General features: G+C 41.4%; 1 protein-coding gene across 1 annotated transcript in view; it reads left to right on the top strand.

The window, feature by feature from the left end:
• ZGRF1 (zinc finger GRF-type containing 1) overlaps positions 1-17,950 on the top strand; it is a 263,034-nt gene that overhangs the window by 230,218 nt on the left and 14,866 nt on the right. Inside the window, exons 27-28 of the mRNA XM_073602703.1 lie at positions 9,430-9,694; positions 10,827-10,957. Of these exons, the coding sequence (XP_073458804.1) occupies positions 9,430-9,694; positions 10,827-10,957 (396 nt within the window). The remainder of the gene's footprint in view (positions 1-9,429; positions 9,695-10,826; positions 10,958-17,950) is intronic.

Raw genomic sequence — 17,950 nt, 5'->3', positions numbered from 1 at the left:
GAACTCCAGCTAATACTTTATAATCAGTTACAGCAAACAGCGTCTTCTTCCCTTTGGAATAAAGATTTTACATAGATACATAAAAGCTGACCGTTGTAAGCACCCCTGTCAGTGGTAAGTGGCCTGTCTCCTCTTTGTAACTGCAAGAGAGCTTTTCTGTTGAAGAACAACAGACTTACTGGCTGGATCGCCAGATGAAAAAGTAGAAGAAAGAGAGCCTAAAAAAGAAAATGAATACAGCGATCACATCTAAGAATTAGTAATCTGCAATATAATAAATGTATGCTTTTGGGTTTAATATCACTTTAAATCACATGATCATAATGTTCCCAATGCCACAGCCTAAAGTGTTACTAAACGCAAAACATTTTTTTAATATTAAAATAACAAACATGTTTTACTTGCCTGCTCGAATGCTGTGAAAAGAGGGGAGAATAGATGCAGCCGTGCACAGCGTTGATCTCTTCTCCCCTCTCTTCCCCTTCACACAGGGGAAGGGGGGCACAGAAAAACTAAAAACGTTTTTTACCTTAATGCATTAAGGTAAAAAGCGTTTTTAGGTTTTGCCGGAACACACAGACATTCCACTCCGCTAAGCCAAGTTGAGATGTACTGTTGCAGATTTACATTTCAACAGTGTATAATGAAGAGCTCTCCTTGTAAGGCTATAAGTCTTGAAAAATATTTTTAAGTGCAAGAAGCAAAGCACAATTTTTTGCTTGTCTAAGCAAATTAGACTACATTTCATGTTTAGGGGGGGTTTTTTTGCCTTCTTCTGGATGTTCTAGAGCTCCTGATAATTAATAATTTTGGCCTGATTTCTCCATACAGCGTTTAACCACTTCGGCTTTCACACCTGTTCACCCCTATGGACCAGAGCAATTTTCAAATTTCTGCTATGAGCCTGTTTAGTCGGTGATAATTTTGTCATTACGTAAGATAATAATGTAATAATTATTATACAGGATTTATATAGCGCCAACAGTTTTCGCAGGGCTTTACATGAGGCCAGACAGTACACTTACATTACAATTCAATACAGGATGTATACGGGAATCAGAGGGCCCTGCTCGTTAGAGCTTACAATCTAGGAGGGAGGGTCAAGTGATACAAAAGTTAGTAACTGTGGGGGAGGAGCTAAAGGAGGAAAGTACAGTTGATAGGTAAATGCAGAATAAGCTTATCTGAAGAGATGGGTTTTCAGGGATCATCTAAAAGCAAACAGAGTAGGAGATAATCTGACAGATTGGGGTAAGGAGTTCCATAGGATGGGAGGGGCTTAGTCCTGGATGCGAGAATGGGAGGAAGTGACAAGGGAGCTAGAGAGCAGGAGTTCTTGGAAGGAACAAAGAATGATTAGGTTGGTATTTTGAGACTGGGTTAGTTATGTAGTTGGGAGCAGAGTTGTAGGTGGCTTTGTAAGTTATTGTTAGTATTTTGAACTTAATTCGTTGGGTGAGCGGGAGACAATGGAGGGATTGGCAGAGAGGAGTAGTAGACACTGAGTGGTTGGTAAGGTGGATGAGACTGGCAGCAGCATTCATAATGGACTGAAAGGGGGATAGCCTATGTAAAGGGGTAAGGCAATGAGAAGAGAGTTGCAGTAGTTGAGGTGGGAGATGACCAGGGAGTGAATTAGGAACTTTGTGGTGTCATTGGTTAGAAAGGAACATATTTTGGAGATGTTGCGAAGGTTGAGGCTGCAAGATTTGGATAGTGATTGGACATTGGGGCAGAAAGGATAGTTCAGAGTCCAGGGTTACACCTAGAACCTAGAATACATACATTGTTTTTAAGGGCAAACAAGGCTTTCTTTTTTGTGAATATTGTAATGCAACAATAATTTCTTTTTGCAATTCTTAAGCCCCCTACACACGATCGGACTTTCCGACTGGAAATGTTAGATGTCAGGCTGTTGGTGGAAAATCTGCCCGTGTGTAAGCTCCATCGGACAATTGTTGTCAGACTTTCCGCCAACAAATGTTGGCTAGCGTGTTTTCAGATTTTCCGCCAACAAATGTGTGTTGTCGGATTTTCTGATCGTGTGTACACAAGTCCATCGGACAAAAGTCCAAAGTACAAACACGCATGCTTGGAAGCAGAAGCGGTTGGTCTTGTAAACTAGCTTTTGTAATGGAGAATTAACATTTGTGACGTGACAAATTATGACATCTCCAAATGCAGCGCACAATTCTCTTCTTCTTTAATGGGATAATAATGAAGCTGCTTTGCTGGTGATACTGTTATTGAAAACAAATGTTCAAAGGCTTTTTTTTCTAGTGATATCAAGAATAATACTATTCTGGGTTTTTTTTTTATTATTTGTGCAAGTTAACACAACACCATTATCCTGTCGTTTTTAAGATCAAAGATACAACTACTGTATGTTGGTATCCCTTGTCAATTTTACATTGTATTTTTTTAAATGTAACTGCCTACTCCCAAACTGTCATTTGAAGTTAAACACATAGCTAGAGTAAGTATTATTCTACACAATTTTTTTATTGTGCATTAAAAAAAGAAAACAAATAAAATTAGACATGCTATCTGCCAATAGAACTTAACCAAAAAGTGCATTATATGCATCCAAAAATATAGAAAATATACCAAATCAAATCATTAACCAAAAAAACTATGTCAAAGCAATAACTCCAAGGCCAATAACACGTTATCTCCTCCAATTCCGCAACATGTCTGGTTGAAGAACAGCCGTGCAGAAACCAACTGAAAAGCACAAAATGAAAAGTGCTAAATGAAAACGCGAAAAGAAAAGCGTGAATCAACACTCACCAAACCTCTACTAATACGAAATTAGAAAAAGGAGCCCAAAGGGTGGCGCTAAAGAGCTGAAAAACCACACAGTACGTCTAGTACATCACTACGTTCGTAATTGTTGGCCAACATTTGTGTGACCGTGTGTATGCAAGACAAGTTTGCGCCAACACCCTTCGGGCAAACTTCCACGGTTTTGTTGGCCAACAATCCGATCGTGTGTACGAGGCATCAGAAAAAAGTAAGAAAACTAAACGAAAAGGCACTTTTTCTTTTTTTGACTTGAGCGGTGTTTTAAAAATAATAGTGTTACTGTACATAAAAGTGTGCATTTTATTCTGTAATTTGTCCTGTTTAAAGAACACAAAAATTATCATTTTGGTACAAAGCATTGCAAAGTTATTTACAAATGAAGTAAAGTAGTTTTTTCAATTCTGCGCTTTTTTCAGTGTGATAAGTGTAAATAAATGTAAAGGTGTAAAAACATTAATGAACAAAGCAAGCAGAAACAGAAAAAAGTTTAAATAGAAGTTAATAAAATAAAAAAACACCAAGAAAGTTATAATTGAATGGAGAAGGAGAATAAGGAGTTAGATAGGGCTAATTAGAGTAAACTAAGGTTAATAAGGGGTTTAACAGAGGATCATTTAATTTAAAAAAAAATGTTCTTACTTGTCAGTTTGCCACTACAGTTTTATCCCCCCAATATTTTTTACTTTCTACTATACAACATATCCAATAAAGAAAAGGCAAAAAAATTGAATTTCCTCATTAATTTAGGCCAATATTCTGCTACATATTTTTGGAAAAAAATATCCCATTAACCGTATATTAATCTTTTTGCGCAGTTATAGTGTCTACAAACTATGTGATATATTGATGGAATTAAAATTTTTACTAGTAATGGCATCGATCAGCGATTTATAGCAGGACTGCGATATTGCAGCAGACAAATCTGACACTAGTGGACACTTTTGGCACTTTTTTAGAAACCAGTAACACTAATACAGTGATCAGTGTGATAAAAATTTGCACTATCGCTGTACTAATAACACTGATTGGAAAGGGGTTAACATCAGGGGCGATCAAAGGGTTAACTGTGTGCTTAGGCTGTTTTTGCGCACTGTGTAGGAGGTGCTTTTACTAGGGGAAGGCATTGATCCATGTTCCTGCTTTGCAGTAACACAGGATCCATGTCTTCTGTACTTGTTTACATAGGCAGCGAGCTGGCGGTGGCGCGCATTCGCGCACACGACCTGGAAGTGCGGGATCACATATATAAATACATGATCCTGCACACAGCGGCCGCCCTGTAGCAGTAAAGCTATAATAGGGAGGTAGTAAAGTGGTGAAATGACTTCATCTGCAGATAGAAGTTCATCCCTTTGATCTGTAGATGACAAAACAGAAAGTTACAAAATTAAACAAAGTTTCATTGTATCTTTCTGTATTCACGCTGAGCAATGTTGTGGATAAACATTGCCAGACTGATTTTTTTTTTTTTTCACAGCTCCTGCTGCCTGGACCTTTTCTGTGCACTCGGCAACGCAGCTGTGATTTTTCAAAGCTGAATTGACATGTACTGTGACAGGGGGGATCCCGGCAGCAGGGCAGAAGGACCGGACGTACTAAACACAAGTATATATAAAAGATCCTGTGAGCCTCCTCTGATTATAAATTGCCTAAATGGCACCGTGAAACAGCTGCAAGCGTTAAACACATCTCACTAAATGCAGAAATAAATATATACTCTGCGCTTTCAGATATAATCTTCACACGTATATTTGCACTTAACCAAAGTGCAAATATGCATGCGAGTCACACACCGTGATACATCCAGTAACTGGTGACTAAAAAGTGACAATAGTGCAACAAATAGTTATGAATACTTAAAAATGAACATATACATGAAAATAAATAATCACACTAATAAAAGGTGCTATAACATGCATCCATATGGTGATTGGTTGTATCTAAATTATTGTTCATAAAATCTTATAGTGTTCATAAAAATATATAGTGGACTCAATCCACTAAAACATATAGATGAAGAAAAGGGCTTCTATGTGCATATGTGTCATCCAATTATTTCAATTCAAAAGTGCTTCTAAAGTCCATGCGATTTGGAAACTGCTGTGTAGATAATCCAAAGCAAGCCACAGTGATCACACTCTGGTGCTCCCCCCTAGGTTATAAACGCTCACCTCTGAGCGTGTGACTTTGCACTTAAGCTTAGTCAATACATACCTGTGAACCACCTCTGGGGCTCTACAGTTTTAACTAGACTCCTGGACCTGTCAGCACTATACCTCGGTTGAGTGAAAAAGGACTGGATGGTGTAATAACGTTTTAACAGTTTATTAATCACATAAAACCCCTCACATAGTATAGGCGCGTCAGTGCGCCACTCTGCATCAGGCAAACAGCGTGTAAAGATACCGGATCGATATTGGGATGGTATGGGGTTCTTAACTGACAGGTCACCTACTGAACGTCCATCCTGTCCCCTAGGGCATGTGACAACACTGAAGAAATGACACTTTGCTACAATGTAAAGTAGTGAGTGTACAGGTTGTATAACAGTGTCAATTTGCTGTCCCCTCAAAATAACTCAACATACAGTCATTAATGTCTAAACCGCTGGCAACAAAAGTGAGTACACCCCTAAGTGAAAATGTCCAAATTGGGCACAGCTGGTGTCATGGGACTCGTTAGTGTTACAAGGTCTCAGGTGTGAATGGGGAGCAGGTGTGTTAAATTTGGTGTTATCACACTCACTTTCTCATACTGGTCACTGGCAGTTCAACATGGCAACTCATGGCAAAGAACTCTCTGAGGATCTGAAAAATGTTGGCCAAGACCATACAGCGGCTTAACAGAACAGGCCTCGCCATGGTCGACCAAAGAAGTTGAGTGCACATGCTCAGCGTCATATCCAGAGGTTGTCTTTGGGAAATAGACGTATGAGTTCTGCCAGCATTGCTGCAGAGGTTGAAAGGGTTAGGGGGTCAGCCTGTCAGTGCTCAGACCATACACTGCATCAAAATTGGTCTGCATGGCTGTCGTCTCAGAAGGAAGACTCTTCTAAAGATGATGCACAAGAAAGCCCACAAAGAGTTTGCTGAAGACAAGCAGACTAAGGACATGGATTATTGGAGCCATGTCCTGTGGTCTGATGAGACCAAGATAAACTTATTTGGTTCAAATGGTGTCAAGCGTGTGTAGTGGCAACCAGGTGAGGAGTACAAAGACAAGTGTGTCTTGCCTACAGTCAAGCATGGTGGTGGGAATGTCGTGTCTGGGGCTGCATGAGTGTTGCCAGCACTGGGGAGCTACAGTTCATTGAGGGAACCATGAATGCCAACATGTACAACCCCTGGCAAAAATTATGGAATCACCCGTCCCTGAGGATGTTCCTTCAGTTGTTTATTGTTGTAGAAAAAAAGCAGATCACAGACATGGCCAAAAACTAAAGGCATTTCAAATGGCAACTTTCTGGCTTTAAGAAACACTAAAAGAAATCAAGAAAAATAATTGTGGTGGCCAGTAACAGTTAGATTTATAGAACAAGTACAGGGAATAAATTATGGAATCACTCAATTCTGAGGAAAAAATTATGGAATCACTCTGTAAATTTCCATTACAAACACTAACACCTGCATCAGATTAAATCTGCTTGTTAGTATGTAGGTAAAGAGGGTAAATCATCAGATGCACAAGATATTGGTTGTTCACAGTCGGCTGTGTCTAAAACATGGACCAAATACAAACAACATGGGAAGGTGGTTAAAGGCAAGCATACTGGTAGACCAAGGAAGACATCAAAGCGTCAAGACAGAAAACTTAAAGCAATATGCCTTGAAAACAGAAAATGTACAACAAAACAAATGAGGAACAAATGGGAGGAAACTGGAGTCAACATCTGTGACCGAACTGTAAGAAACATACAGAAAAGCTAAAAGAAAGCCATCTCTAACACCTAAACACAAAAAAACAAAGCTACAATGGGCTAAGGAAAGGCAATCGTGGACTGTGGATGATTGGATGAAAGTCATATTCAGTGATGAATCTCGAATCTGCATTGGGCAAGGTGATGATGCTGGAACTTTTGTTTGGTGCCGTTCCAATGAGATTTATGCAGACGACTGTCTGAAGAAAACATGCAAATTTCCACAGTCAATTATGATATGGGGCTGCATGTCAGGTAAAGGCAGTGGGGAGATGGCTGTCATTAAATCTTCAATAAATGCACAGGTTTACATTGAAATTTTGGACACTTTTCTTATCCCATCCATTGAAAGGATATTTAGGGATGATGAAATCATTTATCAAGATGATAATGCATCTTGCCATAGAGCAAAAACTGTAAAAAAATTCCTTTAAGAAAGACACATAAGGTCAATGTCATGGCCTGCAAACAGTCCGGATCTCAATCCAATTGAAAATCTGTAATGGAAGTTAAAGAAAATGGTCCATGACAAGGCTCCAACCTGCAAAGATGATTTGGCAACAGCAATCAGAGAAGGCTGGAGCCAGATTGATGAAGAGTACTGTTTATCACTCATTAAGTCAATGCCTCAGAGACTGCAAGCAGTTATAAAAGCCAGAGGTGGTGCAACAAAGTACTAGTGATGTGTTGGAGTGTTATTTTGTTTGTTTGTTTTTCATGATTCCATAATTTTTTCCTCAGAATTGAGTGATTCCATAATTTATTCCCTGTGCTTGTTCTATAAATCTGTTACTGGCCACCACAATTATTTTTCTTGATTTCTTTTAGTGTTTCTTAAAGCCAGAAAGTTGCCATTTGAAATGCCTTTAGTTTTTGGCCATGTCTGTGATCTGCTTTTTTTCTACAACAATAAACAACTGAAGGAACATCCTCAGGGACTGGTGATTCCATAATTGTTTGCCAGGGGTTGTACTATGACATACTGAAGCAGATCATGATCCCCTCCCTTCAGAAACTGGGCCGCAGGGCAGTATTCCAATACAACAACCCTAAATACACCTCCAAGACGACCACTGGTTTGCTAAAGAAGCTGAGGGTAAAGGTGATGGACTGGCCAAACATGTCTCCAAAACCTATTGAGCATCTGTGGGGCATCATCAAACAAAAGTTGGAGGAGTGTAAGAGCTCTAACATCCACCAGCTCCATGACATCGTCATGGAGGAGTGGAAGAGGACTCCAGTGGCAACCTGTGAAGCTTTGGTGAACTCCATGTCCAAGAGGGTTAAGGCATATTATAATAATAATGTGATCCAGTATCCCAATATCATCTTTAACCACTTGACCTCCAGACGATTTACCCCCTTTCATGATCAGGCCATTTTTTGCTTTTTGGCACTGCATTACTTTAACTGACAATTGCATGGTCAATCAATATATTTTTTTTTAACTAATAGAGCTTTCTTTTGGTGGTATTTGATCACCACTGGGTTTTTGTATTTTTTGCGCTATAAATGAAAAAAGACTGAACATTTTGAAAAAAAAAAACACAATATTTTTTACTTTCTGTTATAAAACATATCCGATTAAAAAAATGTTAAAAATAACATTTCTTCATGAATTTAGGCCAAAATGTATTCTGCTATATATTTTTTTTTGTACAGAACCCTTGATTGATTGTATCAATATATTTTCTACTTTTCTATTTTTCAATAATTATATAACTGAATAACCTATATATGTTAATTTTACTGTAATTGAAACCTCTTATTGTACTACAATTTAACCTCAATAACAAAAGTTTGTAAACAAAAAAAAACTAATAAGTGTATCTTGATTGGTTTACAGGAATGTTATAGCGTCTACAAAGTTAGGTATGGTATATATACTGGAATTATTTGCTTATACTAGTAATGGTGGTGATCAGCAACTTATAACGCACTGTGATAGTATGGCGGGCAGCCTGACACTAAGACGCTTTGTGGGTACCAGTGACACTAATACAGTGATCAGTGCTAAAAATGTGCACTGTCACTGTACTAATGACACTGGCGGGGAAGGAGTTAACATCTAATGCCGCGTACACACAGCCGGACTTCCCAACAGAAAAAGTCAGATGGGAGCGTTTGGTCGGACATTTCGACCGTGTGTATGCCCCACCGGACTTTTTCTGTCGGCATTTCCGACGGACTCAGATATAGAACATGTTCTAAATCTTTCCGTCAGAAATTCCGACGGAGTTTAGCCCGTTGGCAAGTCCACTTGTGTGTACGCGGCATAAGGCGATCAAGAGGTAAATGTGTGCCTAACAGTGCTTGCTGCATTCCCTGTAAGGTGCTTTTACTAAAGGATGTGCTGGTTTTTATACCCTGCATTGCGGGGAAACAAAAACTGGCACATCCCCGCTGACAGGACAGAGCTCTGTATTACTTACATTCACAGAACTCTGTTCTGTCATATTCTTTGCTGACCGGCGGGGGCCAGTGGTTAATCATTGGCTGGGACCCGCTGATCGGCTTGGCCAGCATGGCCCCTAGCCGGAAGTACTTCATCACTTATCTAGTATGTGAGGCCCCTTTTGATATACTTAGCCTGATTTTCAGCTTCAGCTTTGCTCACATTAGTAATTTCACGGTGTATCTGCATTTTTACATATTTAATATTGTAGCTATATGACAATTTTAACTTTTATTTTGTATTTTTTTTATAGATTTGCAGTTTGCTTAGTGGCATGTCTTACTGTGATCCACTGGAGATGAAAGCAATCCAGGTATCTACAGTAGATGCCTTCCAAGGAGCAGAAAAGGAGATCATTATCTTGTCTTGTGTGCGAACAAGGCAGGTTGGATTCATAGACTCTGAAAAGAGAATGAACGTGGCCCTGACAAGGGGAAAGAGACATTTGTTAATAGTCGGCAACTTGGCATGCTTGAGAAAAAATAGGTTGTGGGAGCAAGTCATTCATCACTGTGAAAGTATGTTAAACAATGCTTACTGGGCAGCCAATGATATTAGCCTAATATTAACTTTCAATACAATAATGTTTGTTCCAGATATACCTGTACGTATGACAAATATTCATTTTGTTCAGGAGTTAATAATCATAATTCATATAGTAATACCAAATTTGCATGGAATAATGTGTGTTCCAAGTAAACTCCTTGTATTCTCCTATTTAATTATAAAATATAGCATGGTTGTAAACTTTTAGGATTTTAAAACCTAAATGGTTTTTATTGTTTTGGATATAGTAGGTAAGAGTTAGACCCCTGTCTGTCCCATCAGAGATTTCCGTTCACTTTCTTTCCTAGAGATTTAACAGAAACTTAGAGGAAATCTCTCCAAAGCAAAGGGAAATATACTCTTAGACAACTACCACCAGAATAGGTGTCCTATTGGAGGATTTCTCCCCTCTTTTTTTTTCTAGTGACAACTCTAATATGTTGGCTTTTCCATAATTTATTTTTACTGAGCAGTGTTTACAAGGTTGAAAAAATATGTGTGACTTTACACTACGCTTTTTATTTATATACTTATCTTTTGTGTCACCTCTTTAAAGTCAACCTAGTTATATTAGAAAATGAGGCTACTAGGTACAACCAACTTTATATAATGAGCTTCAATTGCCTGGGAGCCCCCTGAATTCTTTTCCTGTATCTTGGGAGGTCACCTCCACCTGGTTCTTCACAGTGCAATGCCTATTTGGAAGTCTGGGCATGTCATGTAGGTGGATTCTTCTAAGCGCACCATAAGCCCATTTCAAGGTATTACTTGCTAGTATCAGATGGAACCTGTGTTGCTACTGTAAAGTTATCAACTTCAAACTAAATACAAATCACTTTAAGATCATACAGTTTATTAATGATTCTCTGTTGTGGGGTCCAAATATAACCAGTAGGTGGAAAGTATACAATGGCCATTCTATACTAAACCTTCTCAGTCGGTTGACTTGTATGAATAAAATGTTGTCATTGGACTTTGTCTCTTTCACGATACATTTGTTTCCACTAATTGTTTCTGTATTCCTGCGTACATTTCCAAATCCCCACTGTAATTCTTCTCTCCAGTTAAACACTCAAGATGTCTTTTTTGTCTTTTTTTTTTCAGGACAAGATAATGGATTAAAACATGTAAGTCAATGGGATGAAAAACTTAGTGGTATTTTAAAACTTTACCAAGAGAAAAAAGAACTACTATCAAATATGCAAACAAAGCATCCCAAAGCTAAAGCTGGGAAGGTAAATGTGGACATATTTGGTTTTCTGCTGGAAAAATAAATACATACAGTAAAACCTTGGATTGCGCTTATAATTCGTTCCGGAAACATGCATGTAATCCAAAGCACTTGTATATCGAAGCGAATTTCCCCATAAAAAATAATGGAAGCTCAGATGATTCGTTCCACAACCATTTATTCTTAAGTCCTTCAGTTTATAGTCCATATAAAAAGATTATAGCAATGTGATAGGTTGTGTAACCATAAAATGTCCATCCACAAATGGAAGCCTCCACAAGGGGATTAGAAGCCAAATCCAGCAGGAGCTACAGAGTATAAAAGAGAAGAGAGGCGCCTCTAAGTGTAGCAATATGGTTACATTTAATGAAGGTACAACATTTAGCAACTCACATGGTCGATGATTAACCACTTCAATACCGCACACCGTCATATGACGTCCTTGACTTTGTGCGGGGATATTTGAATGATGCCTGCAGCTACAGGCATCATTCAGATATCATTATTTGCAGGCGGCGATTCTGTGCACGATAAGAATGATCATAGCGGCAATCTCCCCCCCTCCCGCCGCCATCCGGTGCTCCTCCAGGCTCTCCTCCAGGCTCTCCCGTGCCATCTCTATGACCGTCGGAGGCTCGGGCGCGACATTGACGTCACGCCCGGACCCGCATGTAAACAAAGCCGCGATCGCGGCTGTCAGCATGAGATCGGTGAATTTTTTTTTTTTCGATCTCATGCTTTACAGCCTGGAGGAGAGATGTGGGGTCTTATTGACCTCGCATCTCTCCATAAAGAGGACCTGTCACGATAGATTCCTATTACAAGGGATGTTTACATTCCTTGTAATAGGAATAAAAGTGATTAAAAAAATTAAAAATAAAGTAAAAATAAAAAAAAACATTTTTAAAATGCCCCTGCCCCCCAGGTAGCTCGCGCTCAGAAGCGAACACACACTCAAGTCCCGCCCACATATTTAAACGCCATTCAAACCACACATGTGAGGTATTGCCGCTTGCGTTAGAGCGAGAGCAACAATTCTAGCACTAGACCTCCTCTGTAACTCTAAACTGGTAACCTGTAAAAATTTTTTTGTTTTGTTTAAGTACCGAAGTTTGGCGCCATTCCATGAGTGTGCGCAATTTTAAAGCGTGACATGTTGGGTATCTATTTACTCGGCGTAACATTATCTTTCACATTAAACAAAAAAATTGGGCTAACTTTACCGTTTTGTTATTTTTAATTCATGAAACCGTTTTCTTTCCAAAAAAAAAGGTGTTTGAAAAATTATGGCGCAAATACCGTGCAAGATAAAAAGTTGCAATGACCGTCATTTTATTCCCTAGGGTGTCTGCTAAAAAAACATATATAATGTTTGGGGGTTCTAAGTAATTTTCTAGCAAAAAATTATGATTTTTACATGTAGGAGAGGAGTGCCAGAATAGGCCCGATATTAAAGTGGTTAAAAGAGGCACACCTAAGTATGCAGGCATCCGGAGTAAAGCTGTCCACATAGACCATCCTCCGTACTGCCAGCTCTCCCCGCTGTCAGTCTGCAATTGTGATCGGGAAGACTAACCCGCAGTAGAGCGTTCTGAAAGCGAGGCTTGAACTGCTTGTGGAAGGGATGACGCCAACGGCGGTGCGGAGGACGGTCTATGTGGACAGCTTTACCCCAGATGCCTGCATACTTAGATGTGCCTTTTTTAATCAACAATGTGAATTTCTAAGTGCTGTACCTTCATTAAGTGTAACCATATTGCCACACTTAGAGGCGCCTCTCTTCTCTTTTATACTCACTACTTGTATATCAAGACATAGCTTGTACTGTATATCAAGTCAAAATTTTTTTTTTAAATCGTGCTTGTCTTGCAAAATGCTCTCAAACCAAGTTACTCTCAATCCAAGGTTTTACTGTACATCATATTGATGAACTAGATATTATCTTGGCGCAAGATACAGAGAAGACTGTCCATAAATGTGTATAATTTCATTTAGTTATGTATTCTTCAGAAATGTCCATTGTGGGTTGCTAATTGTGTTCATTCTCTAGCTGTTTTTGTAAGAATGTAGACATGCATATAATTGCTTGTATACATTTTATTAAAATGCAAGTATGTATGCAAATAAATTATGTCATGCCACCAGCAGAGGATCAAATAAACATATTGCATATATTAAATTGACAAATAAGCCACATATAAATCAAACTGCTAAAATGAACTAGCTACTTTTGATTGCTACATAAACAAGCCAGTAAAAAAAAAAGTGTTGTTTGATATTATTTGTGTTACAAGACTTCAACAACCCCCTCAACTCCTAGCATCCCTGACTCCTCCACACCCAGCACACTGCATAAACAGCGACCGGAGCTGCCCAGCCTGCCACCCGTGGCTTTCAGCCCTTCTAGGAGCACTCCTCTGCAGCTGCCTGAAAAACGGACACAGCTCAGGCCCTGTGAGTAGCGGCCATCTTGCTCCACCCACCGATGGTGCCAGCACTCGCTCCTGGCATCCCTGACTCCTCCACACCCAGCACACTGCATACACAGCCACCGGAGCTGCCCAGCCTGCACCCGTGGCGTCTACCCTCCTAGGGTAGCGGCCATCTTGCTCCACCCTGGCAACAGCTCAGGCCCTGTGAATAGCGGCCATCTTGCTCCACCCCAGCAACAGCTCAGGCCCTGTGCGTAGCGGCCATCTTGCTCCACCCCGGCAACAGCTCAGGCCCTGTGAGTAGTGGCCATCTTGCTCCGCCTCAGCAACAGCTCAGGCCCTGTGAATAGTGGCCGTCTTGCTCCACCCCGCCAACTGCTCTAGGCCTCCCTGACTCTTCTGTGCCCGATCCATGCCTGGAGTGATCACTGGCGGGGAGTTGGTGCAGACTTGAGAAGACGGTTTAGTGGGGAGTTCCAGCCACCCGAGCATCATCATCGGCTACTGCTGTCTCCTACGCCCGTGCTGCCCACTCTGACCTGTCACCGCTGTCTCCCTGCCTCTCTGCTAGATGCCTTCTAAGCAGCGATCCGCTGCCTCCCAGCCACACAAACATACATCTGCAGTGGCGATCCAGGCTGAGAATCAACGTGCTGATGCTATCTTAATCCAGAGGCTCCAGGCTCTGCTCACAACCAAGGAGGAAGACGCCCTCGCACCAGTTCCGGCTCCCTCAATGTCTCAGCCCCAGCAGTTCACACTGCTGTTATCCTAGCTGCAATTGAAAGCAGCAGAGCCTCACTAGTCAGAATAGATCATCTAGCAGAGGAGCGTAACCTAATACGCAATGACCTGGACAAGATCAGTGGTCGCCTCTCAGAGTCTGAGACCCGAGTTTCATTGGTGGAAGACCGTACAGGACAGCAAGCAAATCAGCTCTCTGAGCGCCATCACACAGTCAAATTGCTGGTTGCAAAGGCAGAAGATGCTGAAAACCGGTTGAGGCGCAACGACGTCAGAGTATTGGGGCTCCCCGAGGGGGATAGACCAGCAGACTTTGCGGAAGCTTTCTTTAAGGAGCTTTTGGGCCTCTTTGATGTTTCTCCCACATGCGTGGTTGAACAGGCGCATAGAGTCCCGATGGGCCGCCACATCTCAGGGGCCCCACCTCGCCCTTTTAAACTTCCGAGACCGTGATCGCATACTTGCAGAGGCCAGGAAACATCAGACCTTGCACTATAGCAACGCTTTCATTATGCTTTTCCTTGATTTTTCTCCAGAACTTCAAATAAAATGCCGGACCTTCACAGAAGTTTGCCGCAGACTACGTGACCGCAATATCAAGTATGGTATGCTCTATCCAAGCCGCCTCCGAGTCCAACATGAGGGCACCACCAAATTCTTTGAGTCACTGGTGGAAGCAGATACCTGGCTCAACATGCTAAGATAATGGTATTTGTCCCCCTATCACTGATGCTGCCAAGCAGTTTCTGTTAACCTGTTCTCCTGTGTTTGAGAGGTACTGTTCCGTTTTGTAATTATATACTCAGCCTATAGATATAGGATGTTTGGCTCCGTATCTTGTTCGGGGACTCTCAACCAAGATTTTGAAACTGTTGGCACCTCACCTGGCGGGGCAAGAGGAGTATAACATTGCTAGTTTTTTCCTAAAGGGTAGCCTTGTGAACTACCCTCCTCTACTCCTCCCCTGCCCGTTAGCTATTCCATTCTCCTACCTAATGCACAAACTCCTATGCTTAAGGGAGCTGAGGGTAACTCTAAACGTTCGATACCTAAGGAACTTTATGCCCCCCTTCTACCCCCACTTGCTTTCCTCTTTGACAAACAAAGAAGGTTGCTAATGGAGATGTAAACGTTCGGGTCCCCCGCTTGGACCGCACTGTTGAAGCAAATTGTATCACGGTTTTGGGACTTAAACTGACCTAGTTACTGTTGGGGAAGTATGGTCGGTAGGGTGTTTAATAGTGAGTTCAATGTAGGATGTTTAATGTGCGCTCCGGATATGATCATATATATTTGTATACCTTGTGACACTGGGTCTTTTGATTGTATTCAGGGTCTTTCAAATCGTATTTTCCTTCCATCCTCGAGATGGCTACTCCATTTCCAGGTGGTTCCCATGTTTTGGTCACTTCTGCCCCCTTTTAAGTCATGGCTTTAAAACTAATATAGTGGAATGTTCAGGGTCTTAATGACAAATTCAAGAGGACACTAAGTATCTCAATCGTCAAAGGCCATATGTACTGTTTCTCCTGGAAACTCACTTGGTGGGTAGTAAGCTTCTGGCACTACACAGGCACTGGGTCCAACAATCTTTCCATGCTACCTACTCAGGCTATGCCAGGGGGGTGGCGATCCTCTTGAGCAAATCTCTAGCATACAAAGTTTTACATGTTATCACTGATCCCTCAGGGAGATATAATATTTTATTATTAGAAATTCATGCACTGGTTATTGCTTTTGTGAATGTGTATATCCCCCCCTCCCTTTAACCAACAGGTCTTGTACACAACATATGCTAACTTGGCCCCTTTAAATTTTTCTCTGTTATACTTCACTGGGGATTTCAATTCTGTAATGGATCACTGCAATGGGCCAAAGCTCTGGAATATACAGAACTCTGGCTCTGGAAACATCCCGGGGCTCGGGCATATTCATGTTTTTCTGCTACACATAAATCGGGATCTCGTATTGAACTCACGTTTGGTAATACACGTGCCATGGCAACACTCACTGATATCTCCTACTTACCCTCTGGCCTCTTGGATCATGCACCCCTAGAGCTTTGCCTCAAACTACGAGATGCCGGACTATCTAATTGCTGGCGCCTAGCTCCTAAATGGGTACAGGACCTAAAGGTTGGGGAATTAATCTCTCCCAAGATAGCGCAATATTGGAAATCGAATGAAGGATCAGCCACCTCCCCAATAGTGTGGGATGCGTGGAAAATATATCTCTGCCATAAAAGTGGCAAGGTCTGATTTATCCTCACTAGTTCAGCAGCTGGAGGAAGATGCAGCGGAGACCTTTTCTGTGTCCCAGACTCTGGACATTTCGGCCTCCTTGCGCAGAAGAGACATGAACTGTCCCTACATCTCACCTCCTCCACACATCTGGATATGCGCTCCTTGGCCTGCTGAGCCTTTGAGTCCAAGGACAAGAATAGGAAAATGTTAGCCAACTTAGTGGCAGAATCGAAAACTCAAACTGTAATTTCAGCCATTAACTGTGCAGATGGTACTATAACCTCTGAAACCTCTAGTATTCTACAGAAATTTACAAACTACTTTGGTAAATTGTATGAAGACACTCAGCGCCTGTCAGACGATGGGCTTCGGGAGTTTCTGAGTGGCCATAACTTTGCGCAGACTTGATGATGCGGAAGTTAAATTTTTAGACAAAGCCATTACAATTGAGGAAATCGAGGCAGCAATACATTCCTTTTACACTGGGAAAACACCAGGCAGAGATGGTATTCCAGGGGAATGGTACAGGATTTATGTTGCTACCCTAGCGCGCAGGCTCCATAAGCTATTCACTGACTGTATAGAAAATATGACATCACCCCCTCTATGTACCAGGCTCATGTAGTCTTAATTCCTAAGCCAGGTAAAGACAGATCCCACTGCGCCTCATATAGGTGGGAGGCAGCAATACATTCCTTCCAGGCTCGAAAAACACCAGGCAGAGATGGTATTCCAGGGGCATGGTACAGGATTTATGTTGCTACCCTAGCGCGCAGGCTCCATAAGCTATTCACTGACTGTATAGAAAATATAACATCACCCCCCTCTATGTACCAGGCTCATGTAGTATTAATTACTAAGCCAGGTAAAGACATCCCACTGCGCCTCATATAGGCCTATCTCCCTATTAAACTATGATCTTAAAATTCAAACAAAAAATATGGCCACTAGACTAATGCAAATTCTTCCTAACCTGTTGAGCATTGGTGCTTTATGCCCGGGAAGTCAACTGATATTAATATACACAGGGTATTTACCCATCTGCAATTGCTATTGGCTGACTCCACCTCCAGAATCATGGCTGCACTGGACATTGAGAAGGCCTTTGATTCTGTAGCAAGGTCATATATGCATAAGGTACTAGAGCTTATGGCCTTCGTGCCAGAGTTTTGGAATTGGGTTAAACTACTATACTCTTCTTCTACCGCCCAGATTAAGCTGGGAGGAGAGCTCTCAGTGCCTTTCTGGGTTGGGAGGGGCACGCGCCAGGGATGCCCGCTCTCTCCAGCATTATTTGCCATAGTGATGGAGCCAGCGGCAATAGGTCTAAAGAAGGCGCCTGCAGTGGTTGGAATCCAGGTAGGAACGTTAGTAGAAAAAATAGCCATGTACGCGGACGATTCCATATTGTTTCTCAGCGATCCCGGATCGTCCCTGAAGGAGGCCTTGCATATCCTCTCAAATTTTTCTTGTTGTTCCGGCCTAAAGATTAATTAGGACAAATCGCGAATTCTACCTATTCACCTCGCTGCACGGCTTATGGCTGATCCCACTCTTTCCCTCCTCTGGACTGACAAG

This window comes from Aquarana catesbeiana, linkage group LG01 (genome assembly GCF_042186555.1).
Source record: "Aquarana catesbeiana isolate 2022-GZ linkage group LG01, ASM4218655v1, whole genome shotgun sequence".
In the NCBI taxonomy this organism is placed as follows: Eukaryota; Metazoa; Chordata; class Amphibia; order Anura; family Ranidae; genus Aquarana; species Aquarana catesbeiana.
This window is presented reverse-complemented; position numbering and strand designations above follow the sequence as displayed.